This window comes from Abramis brama (assembly GCF_963993115.1).
Source record: "Abramis brama genome assembly, chromosome: 12".
NCBI lineage: Eukaryota > Metazoa > Chordata > Actinopteri > Cypriniformes > Leuciscidae > Abramis > Abramis brama.
Window position 1 is genome coordinate 17,788,398 of NC_139974.1, and position 23,343 is coordinate 17,811,740.

The 23,343-nt window shown below is 44.0% G+C and overlaps 1 protein-coding gene across 1 annotated transcript in view; it reads left to right on the forward strand.

Moving 5' to 3' along the window:
* The window catches only part of LOC311093864 (SH3 and cysteine-rich domain-containing protein 2-like), a gene marked incomplete at its 3' end in the record, with an annotated part of 180,347 nt that extends 158,952 nt beyond the window's left edge, over window positions 1–21,395 (forward strand). Inside the window, exon 11 of the mRNA XM_084131489.1 lies at window positions 21,297–21,395. Within this exon, the coding sequence (XP_083987615.1) occupies window positions 21,297–21,395 (99 nt within the window). The remainder of the gene's footprint in view (window positions 1–21,296) is intronic.
* Window positions 21,396–23,343: the final 1,948 nt, after the last annotated feature.

Genomic DNA, 23,343 nt, shown 5'->3' on the forward strand with positions numbered 1-23,343 from the left:
ACCGCAGGAGTGATGAGGGAGGCAGCTAGAAAGGTACTTGGTGTGACATCTGGAAATAGAAAGGAAGACAAGGAGACGTGGTGGTGGAATGAGGAAGTGCAGGGGAGCATAAGGGGAAAGAGGTTAGCAAAACAAAAGTGGGATCGACAGGGTGATGAGAAAAGTAGGCAGGAGTACAAGGAGATGCGGCAACAGGTAAAGAGGGATGTGGCGATAGCCAAGGAAAAGGCATACGAGGAGCTGTATGAGAGGTTGAACACTAAGGAAGGAGAAAAGGATTTGTACCGACTGGCCAGGCAGAGAGATCGAGCTGGGAAGGATGTGTTGCAAGTTAGAGCAATAAAGGATGGAGATGGAAATGTGTTGACTAGTGAGGAGAGTTTGTTGAGAAGATGGAGGGAGTATTTTGAGCAGCTGATGAACGAGGAAAATGAGAGAGAGAGAAGGTTGGATGATGTGGTGTTAGTAAAGCAGGAAGTGGATAGGATTAGTAAGGAGGAAGTGAGAGCAGCGATTAAGAGGATGAAGAGTGGAAAGTCGGTTGGACCAGATGACATACCGGTAGAAGCATGGAGATGTTTAGGAGAGATGGCAGTGGAGTTTTTAACCAGATTGTTTAACAAGATTTTGGAAGGTGAGAGGATGCCTGAGGAATATAGAAGGAGTGTGCTGGTACCGATCTTTAAGCATAAGGGAGATGTGCAGAACTGCAGTAACTACAGGGGAATTAAGTTGATCAGTCACACCATGAAGTTATGGGAAAGAGTAGTGGAAGCCAGGCTGAGAGAAGAGGTGACCATCTGTGAGCAACAGTATGGTTTCATGCCGAGGAAGAGCACCACAGATGCCTTATTTGCTTTGAGAATGTTGATGGAGAAGTATAGAGAAGGACAGAAGGAGCTGCATTGTGTATTTGTGGATTTAGAGAAAGCGTACGACAGAGTGCCAAGAGAGGAGTTGTGGTATTGTATGAGGAAGTCAGGTGTGTCAGAGAAGTATGTGAGGGTGGTGCAGGACATGTATGAGGACAGTGTGACTGCAGTGAAGTGTGCAGTAGGAACGACAGACTGGTTCAAGGTGAAGGTTGGACTGCATCAAGGATCGGCCCTGAGCCTTTTCCTGTTTGCAGTGGTGATGGACAGGTTGACGGACGAGGTCAGACAGGAGTCTCCCTGGACTATGATGTTTGCGGATGATATTGTGATTTGTGGTGAGAGTAGTGAGCAGGTTGAGAAGAGCCTGGAGAGGTGGAGGTACGTGCTGGAGAGGAGGGGAATGAAAGTCAGTAGGAGTAAGACAGAGTACATGTGCGTAAATGAGAGGGAGGGCAGTGGAGTGGTGCGGTTACAGGGAGAAGAGGTGAAGAAGGTGGAGGAGTTCAGGTACCTGGGGTCAACAGTGCAAAGTAATGGAGAGAGTGTTAGGGAAGTGAAGAAAAGAGTGCAGGCAGGGTGGAGTGGGTGGAGAAGAGTGACAGGAGTGATTTGTGATAGTAGAGTATCTGCAAGAATGAAAGGAAAAGTTTATAGGACTGTGGTGAGACCTGCGATGTTGTATGGATTAGAGACAGTGGCATTGAGTAAAAGGCAGGAGGCGGAGATTAGAAGATTAGAAATGAGTTTATTAGAGGGACAGCGCATGTTGGACGTTTTGGTGACAAGGTGAGAGAGGTGAGATTGAGATGGTTTGGACATGTGCAGAGGAGGGACATGAATTATATTGGTAGGAGAATGCTGAGGATGGAGCCACCAGGAAGGAGGAAAAGAGGAAGACCAAGGAGGAGGTTCATGGATGTGGTGAGGGAAGACATGCAGGTAGTTGGTGTAAAAGAGGCAGATGTAGAGGACAGGGTGGTATGGAGACGGATGATCCGCTGTGGCGACCCCTAATGGGAGCAGCCGAAAGAAAAAGAAGAAGAAGTACATTCTCTTAAAGGACAATTCCGGTGAAAAATGAACCTAGGGGTAATTAACACATGGTTACCGAGTCGATCGTTCCCTGGGATGCGTTTTCATGAAAATCGAATGTAAAGAGTTTTATCTCTAAAAACAGATTAGCTTATAACACTAGTGTATGGGGCACAGAGTAAGTAAAAGTAAATCGCTAGTTAATACCACTAACAAGGCTCAAAATAGCCTCACACTAACACGGTAGCATAATGAGGGTCCCTACATACAAACCGAAGCATTGAGAACTTTGTAAGTGTACAGACAGTTTAATAAGAAGATACTTTCTGGAGACAGTACATTACGCGTTTCAGGCATTCGTCATCTTGGAAAACAGTCTCGACTAATCGAGTCACGAACGCCGTGCTCAGTGAGCTGGTCGATAGGAATTACGTTTGTGAAATCTAACTTAGCACGGCGTTCGTGGCTTGACTAGTCGAGACTGTTTTCCAAGATGACAAATGCCTGAAACGCGTAATGTACTGTCTTTATAAAGTATCTTCTTATTAAACTGTCTGTACACTTACAAAGTTCTCAATGCTTCGGTTTGTATGTAGGGACCCTCAATATGCTACCGTGTTAGTGTGAGGCTATTTTGAGCCTTGTTAGTGGTATTAACTAGCGATTTACTTTTACTTACTCTATGCCCCATATACTAGTGTTATAAGCTAATCTGTTTTTAGAGATAAAACTCTTTACACTCGATTTTCATGAAAACGCATCCCAGGGAACGATCGACTCGGTAACCATGTGTTAATTACCCCTAGGTTCATTTTTCACCGGAATTGTCCTTTAATTTCATAGCTTTTCTCCTGTTTAGAGCTTTTATCCAATTATATTTCAGCCATCATGTGTTGCCATGGCCAAAGAAATCTGCCTTAAGGCCATCAGAATCAATAGTGCGGGCGCCTGTAGCTTAAAATTAATGGCAATGAAACTGTTGCTTTAACCAATCAGATAATCAGTCAGATTTAAACAGCCAATCAGATTTTGATTTAAGTGCATTTGGGCCATCTAGCAGGCGTACAGTAACGTCAGCATTTTCACGTCCTTAGATTAGATAGTCAGAGTGCGTACTATTACTGGTATTCAGAGGCTGAGCTAGCTAAACGCAACTGTAGTGAACTGCATAAACTAAAATATATTCCCGTAGATTTAACCCTTTGGTGTTCTTCTATGGAGCTTTTAATATGCCAAAACGATTTGAATTTGAATTGTGTAAATTTGAATTATTTGCAAGTGTAATCTAACAAAATTGAATTTTAGGTGGTAGTTTAAATAGTTCTGAATTTGATTTTTTTTAAACGAATATTGAACATTTGAAATTTAACAAATTGAAATGTTTTTATGGCTGAATTTTATAGACATGCATTTTCAAATAGCTAGTTTTTTTGTTCTGAATTCTTATACTGCAAATATTCAGTTTTAAAAAATACAGATTCAAGTTTTCAAGATGAAGAAATTCAGAACTTCAAATTCAGTTTTCTAAAATTCAATCTCAAAAATTCAAACTCAAAAATTCAGATCTTACAGAAAGTAGGTCACAGGTCATCCACAGGGAAGAGTAAAGGATCTCAGATAAGTCGAATAGAGCATTTTGGCTGCACTGCAGTAGTTTTCTGCCGCAAACGCGGTGGTGGTTCAAGAGAATCCGTGTATCTTTCGTTCAGTCGTTTTTTATTTAATATTAAGAGTAGAAAAATGAGAAAACAGCTTGAGTATTAGATTTCTAATATTCTAGTAATAATAGTCCGCTGCAGCTGTTGCACGGAGCTTACAAAACTTAACGCGTGTATTGCAACTATAGGCTACATTTAATTTTCTCATCAAACAACTAGACTAACAAATGGCTCAGTACAACAGAAGAGCCCAGAAAGGGCTTTTTCTCTGTGTAGACCAGCAGTTGGTCTGAATTTGCTATAACCTATAGGCTAGCCTATTTTCCGGACTGTAGGCCTATAGGCTAAGTCACGTTTTATCATGACACACGCTGTGATTTATTCCAAAGTGACTCAGGCATATATAATGCATTTAACGTTAAATAATCTAAATGTTGACTTTCAAAAGTAGGCGCGCCAAGAAGGCTATTCTCTGTATTTTGGTTCATTTTTGGTGAGCGCCAGAAAGATCTAAAGAGACCGAGACGCGCTAAAGCAGCGCATCATGTTGTTTTATTTATTTTTCAATGGCATTATATTTTGTTGTCATTTTGAATGTACACAAATAAAAATATACATTTTACTGTTTCGAATGATGTCATATTATCTGTATGACTATAAATAACAGAGTATTAAGTTATTTCCCAGCAGTGGAACAAATCCAAGTGATGGCGCTCGCGCATCGCGCTCTCACACAACATAGTATCAGTTCTGGCGTTGCTTCATATCGCAGACTGCTCATTATCAAAATGAAACACAGTCAACCAAACATATAAAAAGTTATTCTGCCTAATTTAATTGGTCTGTTGTACAATATAGGGCAAGCTGTGCCGCACACAGTCCTACTCCAAACATTTCCCTTGCTGTGAAGACGCTGATTTAGCCTATACGTGTATTTTGGGACTCGATTGAATTGATGACGCCTTTTTATTTGTATTATAATATAATATATTAAAATACATAATCTTCTGAGTTTTATGATGTAGGCCTTGTGTGTTTTATTCTAATTAAAATGTATTATAATTTACATCTCAAAAGGATGCGCTTTGTGCATTCTCTGACATTACATTTTTTTATTTCATTAATACTGAGTATCAATGATGTTAAACAAAACTGTGTGTGTTATTTTCTATGGCAACTAAACTTCCAAAATAAATAATAATAATAAAAAAAATAATAAGCTCCGCAGCTTTTCCACACAGATTTTGAGAATTGGCCAGCTAAAAAAATAGGCCAAGGAAGTAGACTAATGGCTAGTGTCCGGGAGATGCGAGGTACGTTCATATTTATGAAATAAACATAACTGATTTTGTCTACACCTAAATACACTTCCAAGGACCCCCTAATAAAAACAGTGATTAAGCCCAAATGTGGGTGGGGGTAATGAACACAATATGTTTGTTTGTTTTTTTGCCCAAATGGTCTCCACTCTGTGCATTTTGTAATAATACATTTTTAACTGACTGTATTTGCCAGAAAATAAGTCGCATGCACCTGAGTGCAAGTCACACCGGATCATGTTGAGAGAGAAACGCGCGCGCGTCAAATCGTCATAAAAAAACGCATTTTAATATTAGCCTATTCAGCAATAGTGAAAAAGACCTGTAAATAAAATACTACATTTACATGATAAACACTATTAACATGTAGGCTATGTGTTGCCTATTTTACTTTCCTTTACTGTATGACAAATCCTTAAATGAATGCAGAAAACAACAAGAATGAAAAATAAGTAGCCATGTATAATAAAATAATATAGGCTACATAGCCTATAAAAATTACCCATATTGTGCCCTTTATTACAAACAGCATTTAGCCTATTTTAAACGCCAAGCCTAAACAAATTTATTTAAATTGAAACGGTCGCGCATCTCTCATTCCGTCAAAAGTTTTAATATTTGCAATGTAACATGTGGATGCTAACTATTAATATAAAAAAGGCGTCATACTTCAGTCGAGTCCCAAAATACACGTATAGGCTAAATCAGCGTCTTCACAGCAAGGGAAATGTTTGGAGTAGGACTGTGTGCGGCACAGCTTGCTCTTTATATTGTACAACAGACCAATTAAATTAGGCAGAATAACTTTTTATGTTTGGTTGACTGTGTTTCATTTTGATAATGAGCAGTCTGCGATATGAAGCAACGCCAGAACTGATACTATGCTGTGTGAGAGCGCGATGCGCAAGCGCCATCACTTGGATTTGTTCCACTGCTGGGAAATAACTTTATATTCTGTTATTTATAGTCATACAGATATGACATCATTCGAAACAGTAAAATGTACATTCAAAATGACTACAAAATATAATGCCATTGAAAAATAAATAAAACAACATGATGCGCTGCTTTAGCGCGTCTCTGTCTCTTTAGATCTTTCTGGCGCTCACCAAAAATGAACCAAAATACAGAGAATAGCCTTCTTGGCGCGCCTACTTTTGAAAGTCAACATTTAGATTATTTAACGTTAAATGCATTATATATGCCTGAGTCACTTTGGAATAAATCACAGCGTGTGTCATGATAAAACGTGACTTAGCCTATACAGTCCGGAAAATAGGCTAGCCTATAGGTTATAGCAAATTCAGACCAACTGCTGGTCTACACAGAGAAAAAGACCTTTCTAGGCTCTTCTTTTGTACCGAGCCATTCGTTAGTCTAGTTGTTTGATGAGAAAATTAAATGTAGCCTATAGTTGCAATACACGCGTTAAGTTTTGTAAGCTCCGTGCAACAGCTGCAGCGGACTATTATTACTAGAATATTAGAAATCTAATACTCAAGCTGTTTTCTCATTTTTCTATTCTTAATATTAAATAAAAAAACGACTGAACGAAAGATACACGGATTCTCTTGAACCACCACCGTGTTTGCAGCAGAAAACTACTGCAGTGCAGCCAAAATGCTCTGTTCGACTTATCTGAGATCCTTTACTCTTCCCTGTGGATGACCTGTGACCTACTTTCTGTAAGATCTGAATTTTTGAGTTTGAATTTTTGAGATTGAATTTTAGAAAACTGAATTTGAAGTTCCGAATTTCTTCATCTTGAAAACTTGAATCTGTATTTTTTTTAAACTGAATATTTGCAGTATAAGAATTCAGAACAAAAAAACTAGCTGTTTGAAAATACATGTCTATAAAATTCAGCCATAAAAACATTTCAATTTGTTAAATTTCAAATGTTCAATATTCGTTTAAAAAAAAATCAAATTCAGAACTATTTAAACTACCACCTAAAATTCAATTTTGTTAGATTACACTTGCAAATAATTCAAATTTACACAATTCAAATTCAAATCGTTTTGTCATATTATAAGCTCCATATTCTTCTGGGTCTTTTTAACCCGCAAATGACTTTTGCTGAATTTGAAATAAATGTTCTCTTTGTCCAAATGGCATGAAACTTTGTACGGCTCTCAACCCTTTCTAGATCTACATAAAATAATAATAATAAAAAAAAAAAAATAATTGTAATGATATCTGCTTTTATGTTAGCGTGAAAAAAGTAGTCACACTCGTGGTATTCGGGGTCCCTGGAGACCCCGCATAGAAAATTCATCATCAAAATAAGAAAACAACGCAGAACATACATAGACAGAAATCAAGTGGCACACTTCTAACAGTGCTAAAAACATTCACAATGCAAAATTATAATGCTCACACGCGCACGCACACACACACACACACACACAGAGGAATAAATTGTAACGGTAAAAGATGAGGAAGCAATTGCAAGTATACTCATTTATTGAAGTGTGATAAACAAAGAACAATGATCAGCTGAGACACAGGATGGTAACGCAGGGACCCCGATGGTCAGATGTTCCAGTGAAGACGGTGAAGTGGTACGGTGAGAATCCCAGGTGACGAGTAATCCAAATCCAAGTGAACACGAACAGGAACAGGAACAAGGCAGGCACAAACTCGACACGAAGACTGGGAACACAACCGGGAAACCACATACAACGATCTGACAGGGGAAATGAGAAAGTGGTGAGTATTTATGGGGTGATGAGATGAGCTGCAGCTGGTGACAAGAGTGATGAGCTTAATTGTTGATGATCGCTGATCAGACGACCCGCCCACACAATCAATGCACAACACACACATGACAACAGAACACGAGACAAGAAGAAGACAATGGATTTATGAACCGTGACAGTACCCCCCTCCCTAGGAACGCCTCCTGGCGTTCCCAGGCTCCCTTACCTGTCGATTGTAATCATCGATAAGGGAGTGATCCAGAATGTCTCTAGCAGGTACCCAACTTCTCTCCTCCGGACCGTAACCTTCCCAGTCCACCAAGTACTGAAATCCGCGTCCCCTTCGCCTCGAGTCCAGAACACGATTAACCGAATAAGTAGGTTCCCCATCTACGAGTCGCGGCGGGGGGGGAACCGGGGCTGGCGGATTAATGCGTGCAAAAAAGACGGGCTTAATTTTAGACACATGAAAGACGGGATGAATCCTCCTGTACACTGGAGGAAGATTGAGGCGGACTGTCACCGGACTAATGATTTTAGTGACAGAGAACGGGCCAATGAATTTGGGTGCAAGTTTATTAGAAACGGAGCGGAGCGGAATGTCCTTAGTAGAAAGCCACACTTTGGAACCGACGACATATACGGGAGGCCTACGCCGGTGGCGATCGGCTTTGGCCTTGGTGCGTGCCCCCACTTGGAGTAGAGTCTCACGGGCTCTAGTCCAAGTGCGGTGACACCTCTGGACAAAGGCGTGGGCGGAGGGGACCGCGACTTCGGATTCCAGACTAGGAAAAATAGGTGGCTGGTACCCTACACTACACTCAAACGGTGATAGGCCCGTGGATGACACTGGCAACGTGTTGTGGGCGTACTCCACCATAGACAGTTGCTGACTCCAAGAGGAAGGATTCTTGGACACTAAACATCGCAACGTTCTTTCCAAATCTTGGTTGGCTCGTTCGGTCTGACCATTGCTCTGGGGATGGAACCCGGAGGACAGGCTGACAGTCGCCCCCAGAAGTCTACAAAACTCTCTCCAAAATTTGGACACAAATTGGGGTCCTCTGTCAGAAACCACGTCTGTCGGGAGGCCATGAAGCCGAAAGACGTGGTTAACGACAATCAACGCTGTCTCCTTGGCTGAGGGTAATTTGGGCAAGGGAATGAAATGGGCCGCCTTCGAGAACCGGTCCACCACGGTTAAAACTACCGTGTGACCCTGGGAGGGTGGGAGGGCGGTGATAAAATCTAGAGCGATATGGGACCAGGGTCTCGAAGGCACCGGCAGCGGTTGAAGTAACCCATCCGGGGGCCGATTGGAAGTCTTACCCATGGTGCAGACTGAACAAGCCAAAACAAAACTGTGAACGTCACGAGCCATACCAGGCCACCAGAATCGTTGCTTGACTAAAAATTGAGTACGATTAACTCCTGGATGGCAAGCCACATTGGAACAATGACCCCACTGAATAACGCTGGACCGTAGACCCTCAGGCACAAATAAACGGTTCGGTGGACAACGAGGCGTTACCCCTTCTAAGGCCCTCTTGACCTTCGATTCGACCTCCCATGTGAGTGAAGAGATGAATAGATTCTCTGGTAAAATGCACTCGGGAGTAGACGGGCGTTCGGAACGGTCAAAAATGTGCGATAAAGAATCGGGTTTGATGTTCTTAGAACCCGGGCGGTACGAGAGAGTAAAGTCAAAACGACCGAAAAAAAGAGCCCACCGAGCCTGCCTGGAGTTCAATCTTTAAGCAGTCCGAATGTATTCCAAATTCTTGTGATCGGTCCAGACGATAAAAGGTACCCCCGACCCTTCTAACCAGTGGCGCCACTCCTCCAATGCTAACTTGACTGCCAACAACTCCCTGTTGCCAATGTCATAATTACGTTCGGCAGGGGATAAACGATGTGACAAAAACGCGCAAGGATGCATCTTGTCGTCTGAAGGAGAACGCTGGGATAACACTGCACCTACCCCCACCTCTGACGCATCGACCTCCACCACGAACTGACGTGATGGATCAGGGGTTATCAGAATAGGGGCTGAAACAAAGCAACCCTTCAGTTTGGCAAACGCAGCCGAGGCTGCGTCTGACCACCTGAACGTAGTACTGGGGGAGGTCAAGGCGGTCAGAGGTGCGGCTAGTTGGCTGAAGTTGCGAATGAAACGCCGGTAAAAATTGGCGAACCCCAGAAACCTCAGTAGGGCCTTACGGGAATCTGGGTTTGGCCAATCCACCACAGCCTTAACCTTCTCAGGATCCATGCGCATTCCCTCAACCGAGATGATGTAACCTAAGAAAGGAACAGACTGTGCATGAAAAACGCATTTCTCCGCCTTGACAAAAAGCCCATTCTCTAGCAACCTCTGAAGCACTTGTCGGACGTGTTGCACATGTTCCTGGAGAGACGAAGAAAAAATCAATGTCATCCAGGTAGACATAAATGAACTGATCGACCATGTCTCGTAACACGTCATTGACAAGTGCCTGGAAGACCGCTGGGGAGTTGGAAAGGCCGAAAGGCATAACCAAGTATTCAAAGTGCCCCCTGGGGGTGTTAAAAGCGGTCTTCCACTCATCCCCCTCCCTGATGCGGACCAAATGATAAGCGTTTCGTAAATCCAATTTCGTAAAAGATAGATGCTCCCTGCAACCTCTCGAAAGCTGAAGACATCAACGGTAAAGGATAAGTATTCTTTACCGTGATGTTGTTCAACCCCCGGTAGTCAATACAAGGTCGCAGCGACCCATCCTTCTTCCCCACAAAAAAGAATCCCGCCCCCGCTGGAGAAGAGGAAGGACGGATGAACCCCGTTGCTAGAGAATCAGAAATGTATTTCTCCATGGCCTCTCTCTCCGGAACAGAGAGTGAATATAACTTGCCCTTAGGCGGAGACGTACCTGGTAATAACTCTATAGCACAGTCATAGGGACGATGCGGAGGAAGAGAAGCAGCCCGAGACTTACTGAACACCTCCTTCAGGTCCAGGTACTCCGCGGGCACGTTAGATAACTCCACTGTCTCCTCCTGAAACACAGGGACAGAAACAGACGGACAGGCAGACACTAGACAAGACTTATGACAAAAGCTACTCCACGAAGACACAGATTGTGATGACCAGTCCACTCTGGGGTTATGACGGGTGAGCCAGGGATGACCAAGGACGATGGGTGCAAGAGGAGTGTCCATGATGTAGAATGAGATGGTTTCGGTGTGGTTGCCTGATGTGATGAGGGTGATGTCTTCGGTGGCAAGTGAAATGGTGGGGAGTTCTTGACCGTTGAGTGCGTGTACTGCAATCTGATGTGTGAGGGATCTGAGGGGAACTTGAAACTTGAGTGCAAAAGTGTAGTCCATGAAATTACCTTCAGCCCCAGAGTCCAGAAGTGCTCGACAGTCGTGAAGGTGAGAGGACCATCGGAGCCTTACCGGAAGGAGAGTAGATGTGGATGAGGTCTTCTCGGCAGAGATCCCACCCGACAGTAGCCTCATATTTACTGCCGGGCTGGGCCTTTTAACGGACAGCTGTAAGCAAAGTGTCCCGCTCTTCCACAGTACATGCAAAGGCCCAGGGATCTCCGCCTTTCCTTCTCCTCCCGGGAAAGCCGGGCTCGACCCACCTGCATGGGCTCGTGATCTTCGACGGGGCTGACCGCGTCCCTCTCTCTGGATCGTTGTCCCTCGATCCCTCCCGGGACCCGCTGGGACTGAAGACGTCGATCAGCTCGAGAAAGACGACCATCCACTCTTATCGCCAGGGCAATGAGATCACTCAATCTGGCCGGAAGGTCCATGGCGTAGATTTCTCGTTGGACGCGGTCAGCCAGCCCATGCAGGAACATGTCCCACTGCGCCTCCTCGTTCCATTGGCTCTCGGCTGCCAGAGTGCGAAACTCGATCGAAAAGTCAGATACGGATCTTTCTCCTTGTTGAAGGTCGGCTAATACTCTGGCAGCCTCACGTCCGGACACGGAACGGTCGAACACCTGTTTCATTTCTTCGGAGAGCCTCTGGAACGAGGAGCAGCATTCTTCCTGATTCTCCCACACCGCCGTTCCCCAAAGCACCGCTTTCCCAGTCAGAAGCGCCAGAACAAACGCGACCTTGGTTCGCTCGTCGTGGAAAGTACGGGGCTGCAGAGAAAAATGCATAGAGCATCTGGTCAGAAAAGATCGGCAGTAATTGGGTTCACCTGCGTAAGCCTCCGGAATCGGCAGGCGGGGCTCTGACTGGGATGGGTCCGCTGATGGTGGTGGGGGAATCGGCGGTGCGGGTGGCGCAGCGGGAACCTGTGGTTGTTGTAGCTGCTGGGTGAGCCCGGACACCTGCGTTACCAGAGCCTGAACAGCGCGAGCTGTCTCATGGAGATTCTTCTCCTGCGTGTCCATTCTCTTCATGCATTGATTCAGAAAATCCTCCATAGGACTGGAGGAACCACTCGCTGCTTCCATGCTTTTGGTCAGATCGTTCTGTAACGGTAAAAGATGAGGAAGCAATTGCAAGTATACTCATTTATTGAAGTGTGATAAACAAAGAACAATGATCAGCTGAGACACAGGATGGTAACGCAGGGACCCCGATGGTCAGATGTTCCAGTGAAGACGGTGAAGTGGTACGGTGAGAATCCCAGGTGACGAGTAATCCAAATCCAAGTGAACACGAACAGGAACAGGAACAAGGCAGGCACAAACTCGACACGAAGACTGGGAACACAACCGGGAAACCACATACAACGATCTGACAGGGGAAATGAGAAAGTGGTGAGTATTTATGGGGTGATGAGATGAGCTGCAGCTGGTGACGGGAGTGATGAGCTTAATTGTTGATGATCGCTGATCAGACGACCCGCCCACACAATCAATGCACAACACACACATGACAACAGAACACGAGACAAGAAGAAGACAATGGATTTATGAACCGTGACATAAATTTGTCAGACATATAAAAACTGCTCTCTTATAATTTGTCACATAAAATAGTTCAAAATGCGGAACCACCACAAAAATAAATTTGGTGACACTGACTGTCAGACTGAGAGTCGTAGATCCAATTGCAAGTAAGCAGTTTATTGTGACAGACAAGAATGTATATATGTTTGTATGTGTATGTGTGTACTGTATATATGAAGAGTTCAGATGCAAAAGCCTCTAAGTGCCATCTGAAAATTTATTCTAGGATGATCATTTTTATCAAGCTTGTATATTTAAAGGGCACCCTTTTCACAAGATGTAAAATAAGTCTATGATGTCCCCAGAGTATGTATGTGAAGTTTTAGCTCAAAATACCTAACAGATATTTTTTTTAATTTTTTAATTTTTTGGGGCTCAGAAAAATGCACCGTTTTAGTGTGTATCCCTTTAAATGCAAATGAACTGCTGCTGCCGGCCCAAAAGGTGGAGCCTCACGAGCTCGCGCTCAGAGCCAGGACAATCTCATCTGATAATATCAAAACAGAAACTCTCAGTAGCAGTGTTCATTTCGACTCGGAGTCGGACAATAATGCCCACAGAGCCAGAGAATATATGCTGTATGGAGATTGAACAGGTATAGTTTAGATTAATTATGGTTATAACTTATTTGTCATCTGCTTTTATCCACTATTAATACAAGCCTGCTGTAGCAGACCTCGTCCGAATGATGACCGAGTTCAATTAAGTTTATTGTACATCACACAAAAGATGAAGCGTTAGTTTTACTCTAGAAAATCACTGTAAGAGCAGCTAAATAAACACAGTATATAAGATGTGAGCATTTATGTCACGGTGGGATAATTGCAAAAAGGTGCGAGGACTCAAGTGCAGGAGAAATTAAGTTTATTTATAAAGGAAACACTAAACACAAAACAAAACCCACGAGGGGGAAAACAAAACTAATAAATACCAAACCAAAACAGAACAGAACAAGAACTTTCTGGAGGATCACGGGGAACAGGAAACATTAGACAACGTACCGACACAGACTGCAAACAAGAAGGAACTTATAAAGGGAAACTAATCAGAAGGGAACAGGTGGAAGAACTCAAACAATAATCAGATAACAAGGGGGAGGGATCAGACAATGACCTGAGCACATGGCCCAAAATAACAAAACACCCATGTGCAGCACAAGACAGGACAGGCATGTGACATTACCCCCTCTCTACGGAGCGGCTACCAGACGCTCCATAAGACCAGGGCGGGACAGACCAGGGCGGGGCGGGGCGGGGCGGGGCGGGGCGGGGCGGGGCGGGGCGGGGCGGGCCGGGAGGGACAGACCAGGGCGGGGCGGGTGGGACAAAACATTTGGGACACCAGAGCGGCCCGCAGGGTTCGGGAGACCAAGGCGTCCCGCAGAGTTCGGGGGCCAGGGCGGACCATAGAGTTCTGGAGGCCAGGGCAGACCATAGAGTTCGGGAGGCCAGGGCGGAGCAGGCTGTGCAGACGGCCAGGGCGGAGACTCTCCCTCGGGCGGCCAGGGCGGAGACTTTCCCTCAGGCGGCCAGGGTGGGGACGACCCTTCAAGAGGCCAGGGAAGAGACGACCCTTCAGGAGGCCATGGCACAGGAACAGGCTCAGGTGGCCATCGCTCAGGAACAGAAGCGGACACCGGATCAGGAAGAGACACCGGCTCGGCGGCGGCCATCTTGTCCGGAGACACAGGCTCGGTAGACGTGACGTGAACAGTCTCTGGTTCGGCGGACGTGACATGAACAGTCTCTGGATCAGCAGACGTGACGTGAACAGTCTCTGGATCGGCAGACATGCCAGGTCGCTGGGGTGGCGCCGGCAGGGCGAGCAGCTTGGGCGGGGCCGGCAGGGCAGGGCGCCTGGGCGGCGCAAGCAGAGCAAGGCGCCTGGGTGGCGCGGGTACAGCAGGGCGCCTGGGCAGCACGGGCAGAGCAGGACGCCTGGTCGGCGCGCTATGGATGGCAGTCACCTCCAGGATGGTCTCAGGGTTAGGAGCCACCGGACAAGTTGTTGTGGAGGGGTTTCTCCTCCTCCGTCTCTGGACCACCGGACTCAAGATCACCAGACTCTGGACCACCGGAACTGGGACCACCGGAACAGTCACGGAGGGAGTCTTCCTTCTCCTCCTCCGTTTCGGGACCACCGGAACTCGGACCACCGGAACTGGGACCACCGGACTCGGGACCACCGGAACTGAGACCACCGGACTCGGGACCACCGGAACGGAGACCACCGGACTCAGGACCACCAGAACTGGGACCACCAGACTCGGGACCACCGGACTCGGGACCACCGGAACTGGGACCACTGGACTCGGGACCACTGGAACTGGGACCCCCAGAACTGGGACCACCGGACTTGGGACCACCTCCCTGGCAATTCTCTCCCGATCGTGAATGAAACCATCCACCATCGCCCCAAAACTGACCCAATCAAATGCTTCTCTCTGCTGAGTCCTCATGGGGTCGGTACGTTATGTCACGGTGGGATAATTGCAAAAAGGTGCGAGGACTCAAGTGCAGGAGAAATTAAGTTTATTTATAAAGGAAACACTAAACACAAAACAAAACCCACGAGGGTGAAAACAAAACTAATAAATACCAGAACAGAACAGAACAGAACAGAACAGAACAGAACAGAACAGAATAAGAACTTTCTGGAGGACCACGGGGAACAGGAAACATTAGACAACGTACCGACACAGACTGCAAACAAGAAGGGACTTATAAAGGGAAACTAATCAGAAGGGAACAGGTGGAAGAACTCAAACAATAATCAGATAACAAGGGGGAGGGATCAGACAATGACCTGAGCACATGGCCCAAAATAACAAAACACCCATGTGCAGCACAAGACAGGACAGGCATGTGACAATTAAAGTCTTATCCAAAACTCTTCCCTTTCATTAGCATGGAACATACACAGCGAAGTACACAAAACACTCGTTACAACTAACAGTAAACAAATATATACACCTTTTCAGTCGGTGCTTAATAAACTGGTACACTGTATATCCGTAAAACAACTCGATGAGCTGTCATAAAGTGCGCGCTCTCACTTTCATTTCTGCCGTGATCAGTTACATTAGGCCTGTCGCTCTGAAGACTGTAAGCTGGATCACGAACAGTTGGTACAGATCCATCCTCGAGTAACAACGAGAGTAAATTAAGACTGCTATGTTCATTCTTACATCCAACAACAAAACACCTCAATCGCTTCGGAGACATTCATGTCTACAGCTGCTCAAGCATCTGTGTGTCTGTGTATGTGTATGAATGTATGTATGTATGTATGTATGTATATATATACACATGCATACATACATGCATACAGTGGCGGTTCTAGGATTTTTCTGTAACAGGGGCCATTAAGGGGCCACATGTTACATTCAGGGGCCAAATACAGGGTACATTCAAGCACACTAAATAATGTATTCAGTACGGTGCAAATACATTTCGGCAGTCATTCCTTTTTCAAACGCTCTAATAAAAAATTATGAGCCAGTAAAGTTCTTAATGATTTTTTTCATTTATTTATACTGTGCATAAAGGACACAATGCACTTCTTTCTGAATTCCACCTTTTAAGTTTCATAATCATGTCGTCGCTTATAAACAGTAAATTACTGTTAATTGTTTGGGGGTGGAATTGCATCTGTGATCGTTGTGAAGAATTCTCCGGTTGCTCTTCTCGTCGACGATTGATGGGTGGGAATCTCTAGGCACCTCACGATTCGATTCGATTACGATTCAGAGGGTAACGATTATGTTTTTTGTTTTTGTTTTTTTTTACTACTTGATGACCCATAACGAACTTACTTCCAATACTTCCTATATTAATTTTATTAAAAAAACAAATGGAAGTGATTTGGCAAGTCAACTGTAAGGTTACATTTGCCAGCATTTGTCCCATTGCAAAGAACCAACAGGAAAATAAATGTGTGCCTGTACTAGCAGCATACTTGTAGTAAATTAATACAAACTTCAGCATATTCTGAATCTCTAGCATTTAATAATAGATTTCTAACCAACATCCTCTTGTTATTTCCAATGAGCAATATAATCCTTCAGACAAAAAATACATTTTGCTGTAGCAAATTCACAAACAGTTTTCGTTCAAAAATATACAATTATGTACCAGCAGGCAGCAGCTCTCATATAATGCTTGTGGACTTAAGCATATTCTGAATAATTAGTAACATACAAAGCCGCTCTTATACACAACTAAATAATAAAGAGTTATGACTTGAAATGTTTGCTGTATACCACAATCAAAAACAGCTTATACAAAAAAAGTGAATGAACATCTGCAGAGCACAGTCAAAATGTAACTTTTTGTGACTGGCATTGCACATATTGCAGGGCAGTATAACATACGTATAACAGATCGGTTTACAGCATATTGATGTGAAAACTAAACAATACAGAAAGCAGCTCTCATACAAAAAAATACTAAATAGGTAACAATGAAATTGCCAATTTTCCATACGTTAGCTTTTAACGAAGAGGGTGCTGTTCGAATTTGGCGCTCAGCCATCATGCTTCTGTTATGTGCGCGACTCTGTTATGTGCACGCCAAAGACTGTCCGCGCACTGCACGTCCACTATAGAGTTCCGCCTTTTGCGTTCCGTCAATATTACGTTATTAGGAAAAAAACATTTTTTTTTTTTTTTAGAAAATCGATTTTTGACATTTGCGAATCGATTCAGAATCGTCCACGTCCGCATCGCGATGCATCTAAGAATCGATTTTTTTCCCCACCCCTAGGAACGGGGGCCAATCAGGGGCCAATCAGATTTCAGCAGGGGCCAGGGCCCCTGTGGCCCCGCCTCTAGAACCGCCCCTGCATAAATACATACATACATGCATTCATACATATATACGTCTACGTACATATATATACACTGTGGCTGCCGTCGCATCATCAAAGTGGATTATATATATTATGTTCTAATAACATAAAATGTATTTTGTTCTATACTGTTAGCACATTCAGGATGATGCATCATCCAATTTAAATTAGGGGACATAAATTGTTACATTTGATAAGCTATTTGTTTTAACACAACATTGAAAATGATTACAGGTGGCCATTTTGTCCCACTAGTGTAAGACAGGCCCGTCCCTAGGGTTTCTGGGGCCCTGATACTATGTATTTCTTCTTCGCAATTTTGAGGGGGTAATCTGACCCCAAGAGGCTCACTTTGACTTTCAAAATATAAAAAATCAAAAATCAATTTGTTCTAAAAATCTGACACAATAGGCTGCTGTGGTAACTAGGCACACATTAGGAAACTGGGTCAACTAAGGTAGACAGGAAATAAACACAGAAACTAAAAACACAGAGAATGTAGAACCAAGCTAGAATCAAAATAAGAGTTCCAAAACATAACACTTTTTGCAATATAGATTTTTTCAAAGCAGCTTTACAGAGATAACAGGAAAATGCAACAAAGTTTGTTTCCAGAAGAAAATAGTGTCACAGTCCAGCCTAAGTAAGTTCAGTGATGTTTCATTTTGTTAAAAAAAAAAGTTATTAATTTAGTTCATTTATATGTATAGCCGCTCTGGAGAAAACCGTGATGTCATCGTTCAGCTCAGTTCAGTTCTCATATAATGGTGTCAATGGAGATCAATATTATTGTTGAATATTAATATCCTGTTATCTCTGTAAAGCTGCTTTGAAAAAATCTATATTGCAAAAAGTGCTATATAAATAAATGTGACATGAATTGACTTGACTTGACTATTTCCAGGAGGTGCCTAACAGGAGGGTGAGTACTGTCATTGTTATGTTATGTTTTGGAACTCTTATTTTGATTCTAGCTTGGTTCTACATTCTCTGTGTTTTTAGTTTCTGTGTTTATTTCCTGTCTACCTTAGTTGACCCAGTTTCCTAATGTGTGCCTAGTTACCACAGCAGCCTATTGTGTCAGATTTTTAGAACAAATTGATTTTTGATTTTTTATATTTTGAAAGTCAAAGTGAGCCTCTTGGGGTCAGATTACCCCCTCAAAATTGCGAAGAAGAAATACATAGTATCAGGGCCCCAGAAACCCTAGGGACGGGCCTGTCTTACACTAGTGGGACAAAATGGCCACCTGTAATAATTTTCAATGTTGTGTTAAAACAAATAGCTTATCAAATGTAACAATTTATGTCCCCTAATTTAAATTGGATGATGCATCATCCTGAATGTGCTAACAGTATAGAACAAAATACATTTTATGTTATTAGAACATAATATATATAATCCACTTTGATGATGCGACGGCAGCCACAGTGTATATATATGTACGTAGACGTATATATGTATGAATGCATGTATGTATGTATTTATGCAGGGGCGGTTCTAGAGGCGGGGCCACAGGGGCCCTGGCCCCTGCTGAAATCTGATTGGCCCCTGATTGGCCCCCGTTCCTAGGGGTGGGGAAAAAAATCGATTCTTAGATGCATCGCGATGCGGACGTGGACGATTCTGAATCGATTCGCAAATGTCAAAAATCGATTTAAAAATCGATTAAATTTAATGTCTCCAACTAAGCAAGCCAAAAGCCAATGAAAGGCGAAAAAGGCGACAGTGGCAGAGTCCTGCACGGGTCCGATTTTGTAAATCCGCACCCGCCCGTACCCGCAGTGCTTAAATCCGCATAACATATCCGACCTGTTTTCCGACAGCAGCACTAATTAAAATCCGCACCGGACCCGACCCGCTTAAAATAGAACCGACCACCTGACCCGCAACCGAAATAAAATCAGTTTAGACTATCACATTATAGACAAACTTACAAAAATGTTTATTGCCAGGTCATACAGAAGTTATTACACAACAATTTACACAAGGACAACTTTAGCTGAAGCTGTCAAAAGGCCGGTACTTGAAGAACATGGCTAACGTTACCACAAAACTGAGTAGCCTAATAACAGACGCGGCTACAACACTATATCTGCCACGCAATTCCGTCTAGCCTACATCTGACAATTTTGGGTTCAAATACGCCCTGCACACCACACATACTTAACAGTGTTAAATTTGAAAAATACTGTTCGATAGAACTGCTTGGTTTGTTACCGTTATCTGCGTGCTTCCTCAGCGATGAAGTTCCACATTTGCGGCAATCCAACACGAAAATGCATGCAGCAAAGCCTTTCACAATATTGTTTTCTTCAGATAACTCCAAATTTCTCCCACACACTGGACTTGATTTTTGATGATGTATTGTTGACAACTTTACAATCTCCTAGCTATTCTTTTCTTCAACTCCTCAGCATGCATCTCGACGACTGCAAATCGCGCGCGCGGTTATGACGAATTTTTAAAAGTGAAAGTAGGTACACAGGGGGTAGTCTAGTTGACACAACCTCTGCTGACACTTCAGGGATGCAAAGTGAAATAGAAATTACACTGAAGTGGTGGGAGGGGGTGAAAACAGAGAAAGCTCCATTGGAGGAGAGGTAGGCGGAAGAGTCTGTGGTGGAACAGTGGGAAGTGTCCATGGGGTAATCGGCAGAGGGAACAACCAAGGAGGAGATGCTTGGACGGAGAAGCTAGTGAGCACACAGAGAAGAACCATTAGAATGAAGGCCCATGGCGTAACCGATGGAGGAAGCAACCAGGGTGGAGGCAGAAGCCTGACTGCCTGAGGTAGAGTCGGGAGACAAGGAGCCTCAGTGGAGCTGAGCAAACAAAGACCCAGGGTGACAAAGGGATGGAGGGACGAGGTCCGGAATGCCAGAGGCCCGGAAGTCTGTGGTGCAACCAGGGTGATGACAGACCAAGTTGGAGCCAGAGGGACAAGGTAGCCCGGCAGAGCCTGAGGGATGACGGACCATGGTGGAGCCGAGGGAATGTGGAGCCAAGGTGGAGAAGATGGGCTGAGGAGTCCAGGGCTCAGAGGCCCATGGTGGAGCTAGGGGATCCTTACATAAAGGCGGAGCTGGAGACCGGAAAGCCAAGTAGCTGGAAGGAACCACCGAAGGAGAAGCCGAGAGGCTGAAAGGAGCCATTGGAGGCTGTGTCGATGAACTGGGTAGAGTTGTCAGAGGAGGAGGGAGCGGGAGGCTGGGCGGGAAAAGTGGTGTAAAAGTAGACTTAAGGCTGGGCAGGACCAGCAGTGATGAAAGAGACTTGAAGCATCCCACTCCAAAAACAGGTGTTCAAAGTGCCGTCACTCCAGGACATCAGGTGGCTGAGCTTGATGAACACCTCCACATTGTCTTCCAAGTGACAGCTATCTTGTGAAAGGGGTGACGGGTGAAATAAATGCTGCTAGATCCATATTTTATAGTCTGCCCATTCTTCAGTCAGTGTGTTGGTTGCTACTGGAGCCAAGAAGAATTGAGGAAGAATCTAGCAGCAGCAAAACATATTTATTTACATAAATAAACAAAAACTAATACACATTGGAGAAAACGCACCAACATAGTACAGAAGCAAAAAAGGACCAGGAACTAAGCTAAACAAGGAGTATTTATACAGAGACTAAATGAGTGAATTAACAAGGGGCATGTGTGGACACAATAGGTTTCTACGTTAACAAACAGGCACACACTAGGAACCTAGGTCAACTAAGATAAACAGGAAATAAACTCAGGAACCAGGAACATAGAGCACATAGAACTAAAAGATAATAAGAGTACCAAAATAACAAAATAAGAGTACCAAAACAGAACATAAACCTGCAATTAATTATACTGTTTGTCCTTTTCATCTTCAAACCACTTTTTTTTCTTTTTTCTGTCACCTCACATAGATTTGTGTTGGTAAGAATGAAGACATGGATGGTTTTCTGAAGCTAAGCAGTGGTAAGAAGAGAGGTCTGGTGCCGACTGATTCACTGGAGGAAATATAACAGGTCATTTAACACAGTCAGCAACAGCTGCTTTTAGCATCACTGCATTGATCATGATACAGTAATATTGTTAAACATAAACCTTTTGTGCTTGATTATTCTCTACATGCATACAGTATGTGTGTATACATTATTGTAAGCAGCATTGAAGAGTCGTGTTTAGTTTGATCTGATTTGATACTTACAATTTTTGTTTCTATAGCATACTGAATTTCACATGAATGTCCTGTTGCCATATTTAATTCCTAGTGCATAATGGTATAGAAATGTAAAGGAGAAGGTTTAAGGTTTGACCCTTCTCCGAAAAACAGAACTACTCTGCTTTTCAAACAAAAAGTAATAATGTGACAACTTCCATTCGAATGATAACAATAAGTAAATTAATAACTAAATAGAAATGATAAGGAGTCAATTTAATGAACGTCTCCGTAGGGAACAAGACGATGCGTCAATGACGCTTTGGGAACGCCCCTGTGTGATTGCATCTGAAGCACATGTAATTCAGCTAGTCCAATGGCGAGAGTGAACGTCACGGGCGGGTGATGTCATGACCAGGAAAGGATAAAAACACATCCGGTTAGAACCGCACTAGCTTCGAAAAAGGCCGAAGCAAGTCGATCACAGGGATGTAGGAAGTATGGCAAAGTGACGCATCGTCTCGTTCCCTACTCAGGGAACTAGGGTTACAGTCGTAACCTGAGATGTTCCTTTTTGAGGGAACTCGCAATACGTCGTTGGCGCTTTGGGAACGAGAATGGTCTTCAGGGTCCCTGGAGACCCCGCATAGAAAATGGACAAAATTCATCATCAAAAGTTTGCATAGTGGACAGTAACGCAGACCCCCTTGATGATTTATATAGGAGACCACCGACGTGTTGTCTGTGCGAACAGGCACGTGATGGCCCCTCAGGTCTGGAAGGAAATGTCTCAACGCATTGAAGACCGCCATCATCTCCAGGCAGTTTATGTGCCACAAAAGATGATGACCCTGAGCTGAGTGGCCTTCCATGAGAGAAGCATCTGTCAGGCTAAAACTCAATGGCAAAGAGCTCCTAACACTGGACCCTGGGATAGGAACCAAATTTTTCTTCCATACAACCAAGGCATGGATAAAAAAAAACAGGGAAAACCCCTTGGTCTTGAGTCACCACTGTAGGGGCCTCATGTACAGCAGGCCGAACGGTATAATGTTGGACGCCATCAGACCCAACGGCCTTTGAAACTATTTTACAGTGAGTGACTGGCCTAGTCTATCTCTTTTACAACTGTGAGGATTGAAGGGACACGAGCAGTGGAGAGTACGGCCCTCATTGTCACTGAATCCCACACGACACCAAGAAAGGTGTTCCTCTGTGCTGGAGGAAGTACACTTTTCTTGACATTCAATCTCAACCCCAATTTCTTCATATGCACGAGAACGACATCTCGATTGCTAACTGCCAGTTGTTCCGACTGCACTAGGATAAGCCAGTCATCTATATAGTTCAGAATACGTATTTCCTGCAGCCTGAGCAGGACTAGAGCTGTATCTATGCATTTTGTGAACGTGTGGGGTGATAGAGCTAGACTGAATGGAAGAACCCGATGCTGGTAGGCTTTGCCCTCAAAAGCAAACCATAGGAACTTCCTGTGTTGTGGAAGGATGGAGACATGGAAGTATGCGTCTTTCAGATCTATCGTGACAAACCAGTCTTCGGATTTGATTTGAGTCACGATCTGCTTCAACGTTAGCATTTTCAATTTCAATTTCTTGACAGAAGACGAAGATCTAAAATCGGACACAACCCCCCATTCTTTTTTGGAACAATGAAATAACAGCTGTAGAACCCTGAGTCTCTGCTGGCTGGCAAAACCAGCTCTGTGGCTTTTTTTGCTAAGAGTGCTTTAACTTCTTGTTTCATCACCAGAGCTTGCTCTGGATGTACTACTGTGAGTAACACCCCATTGT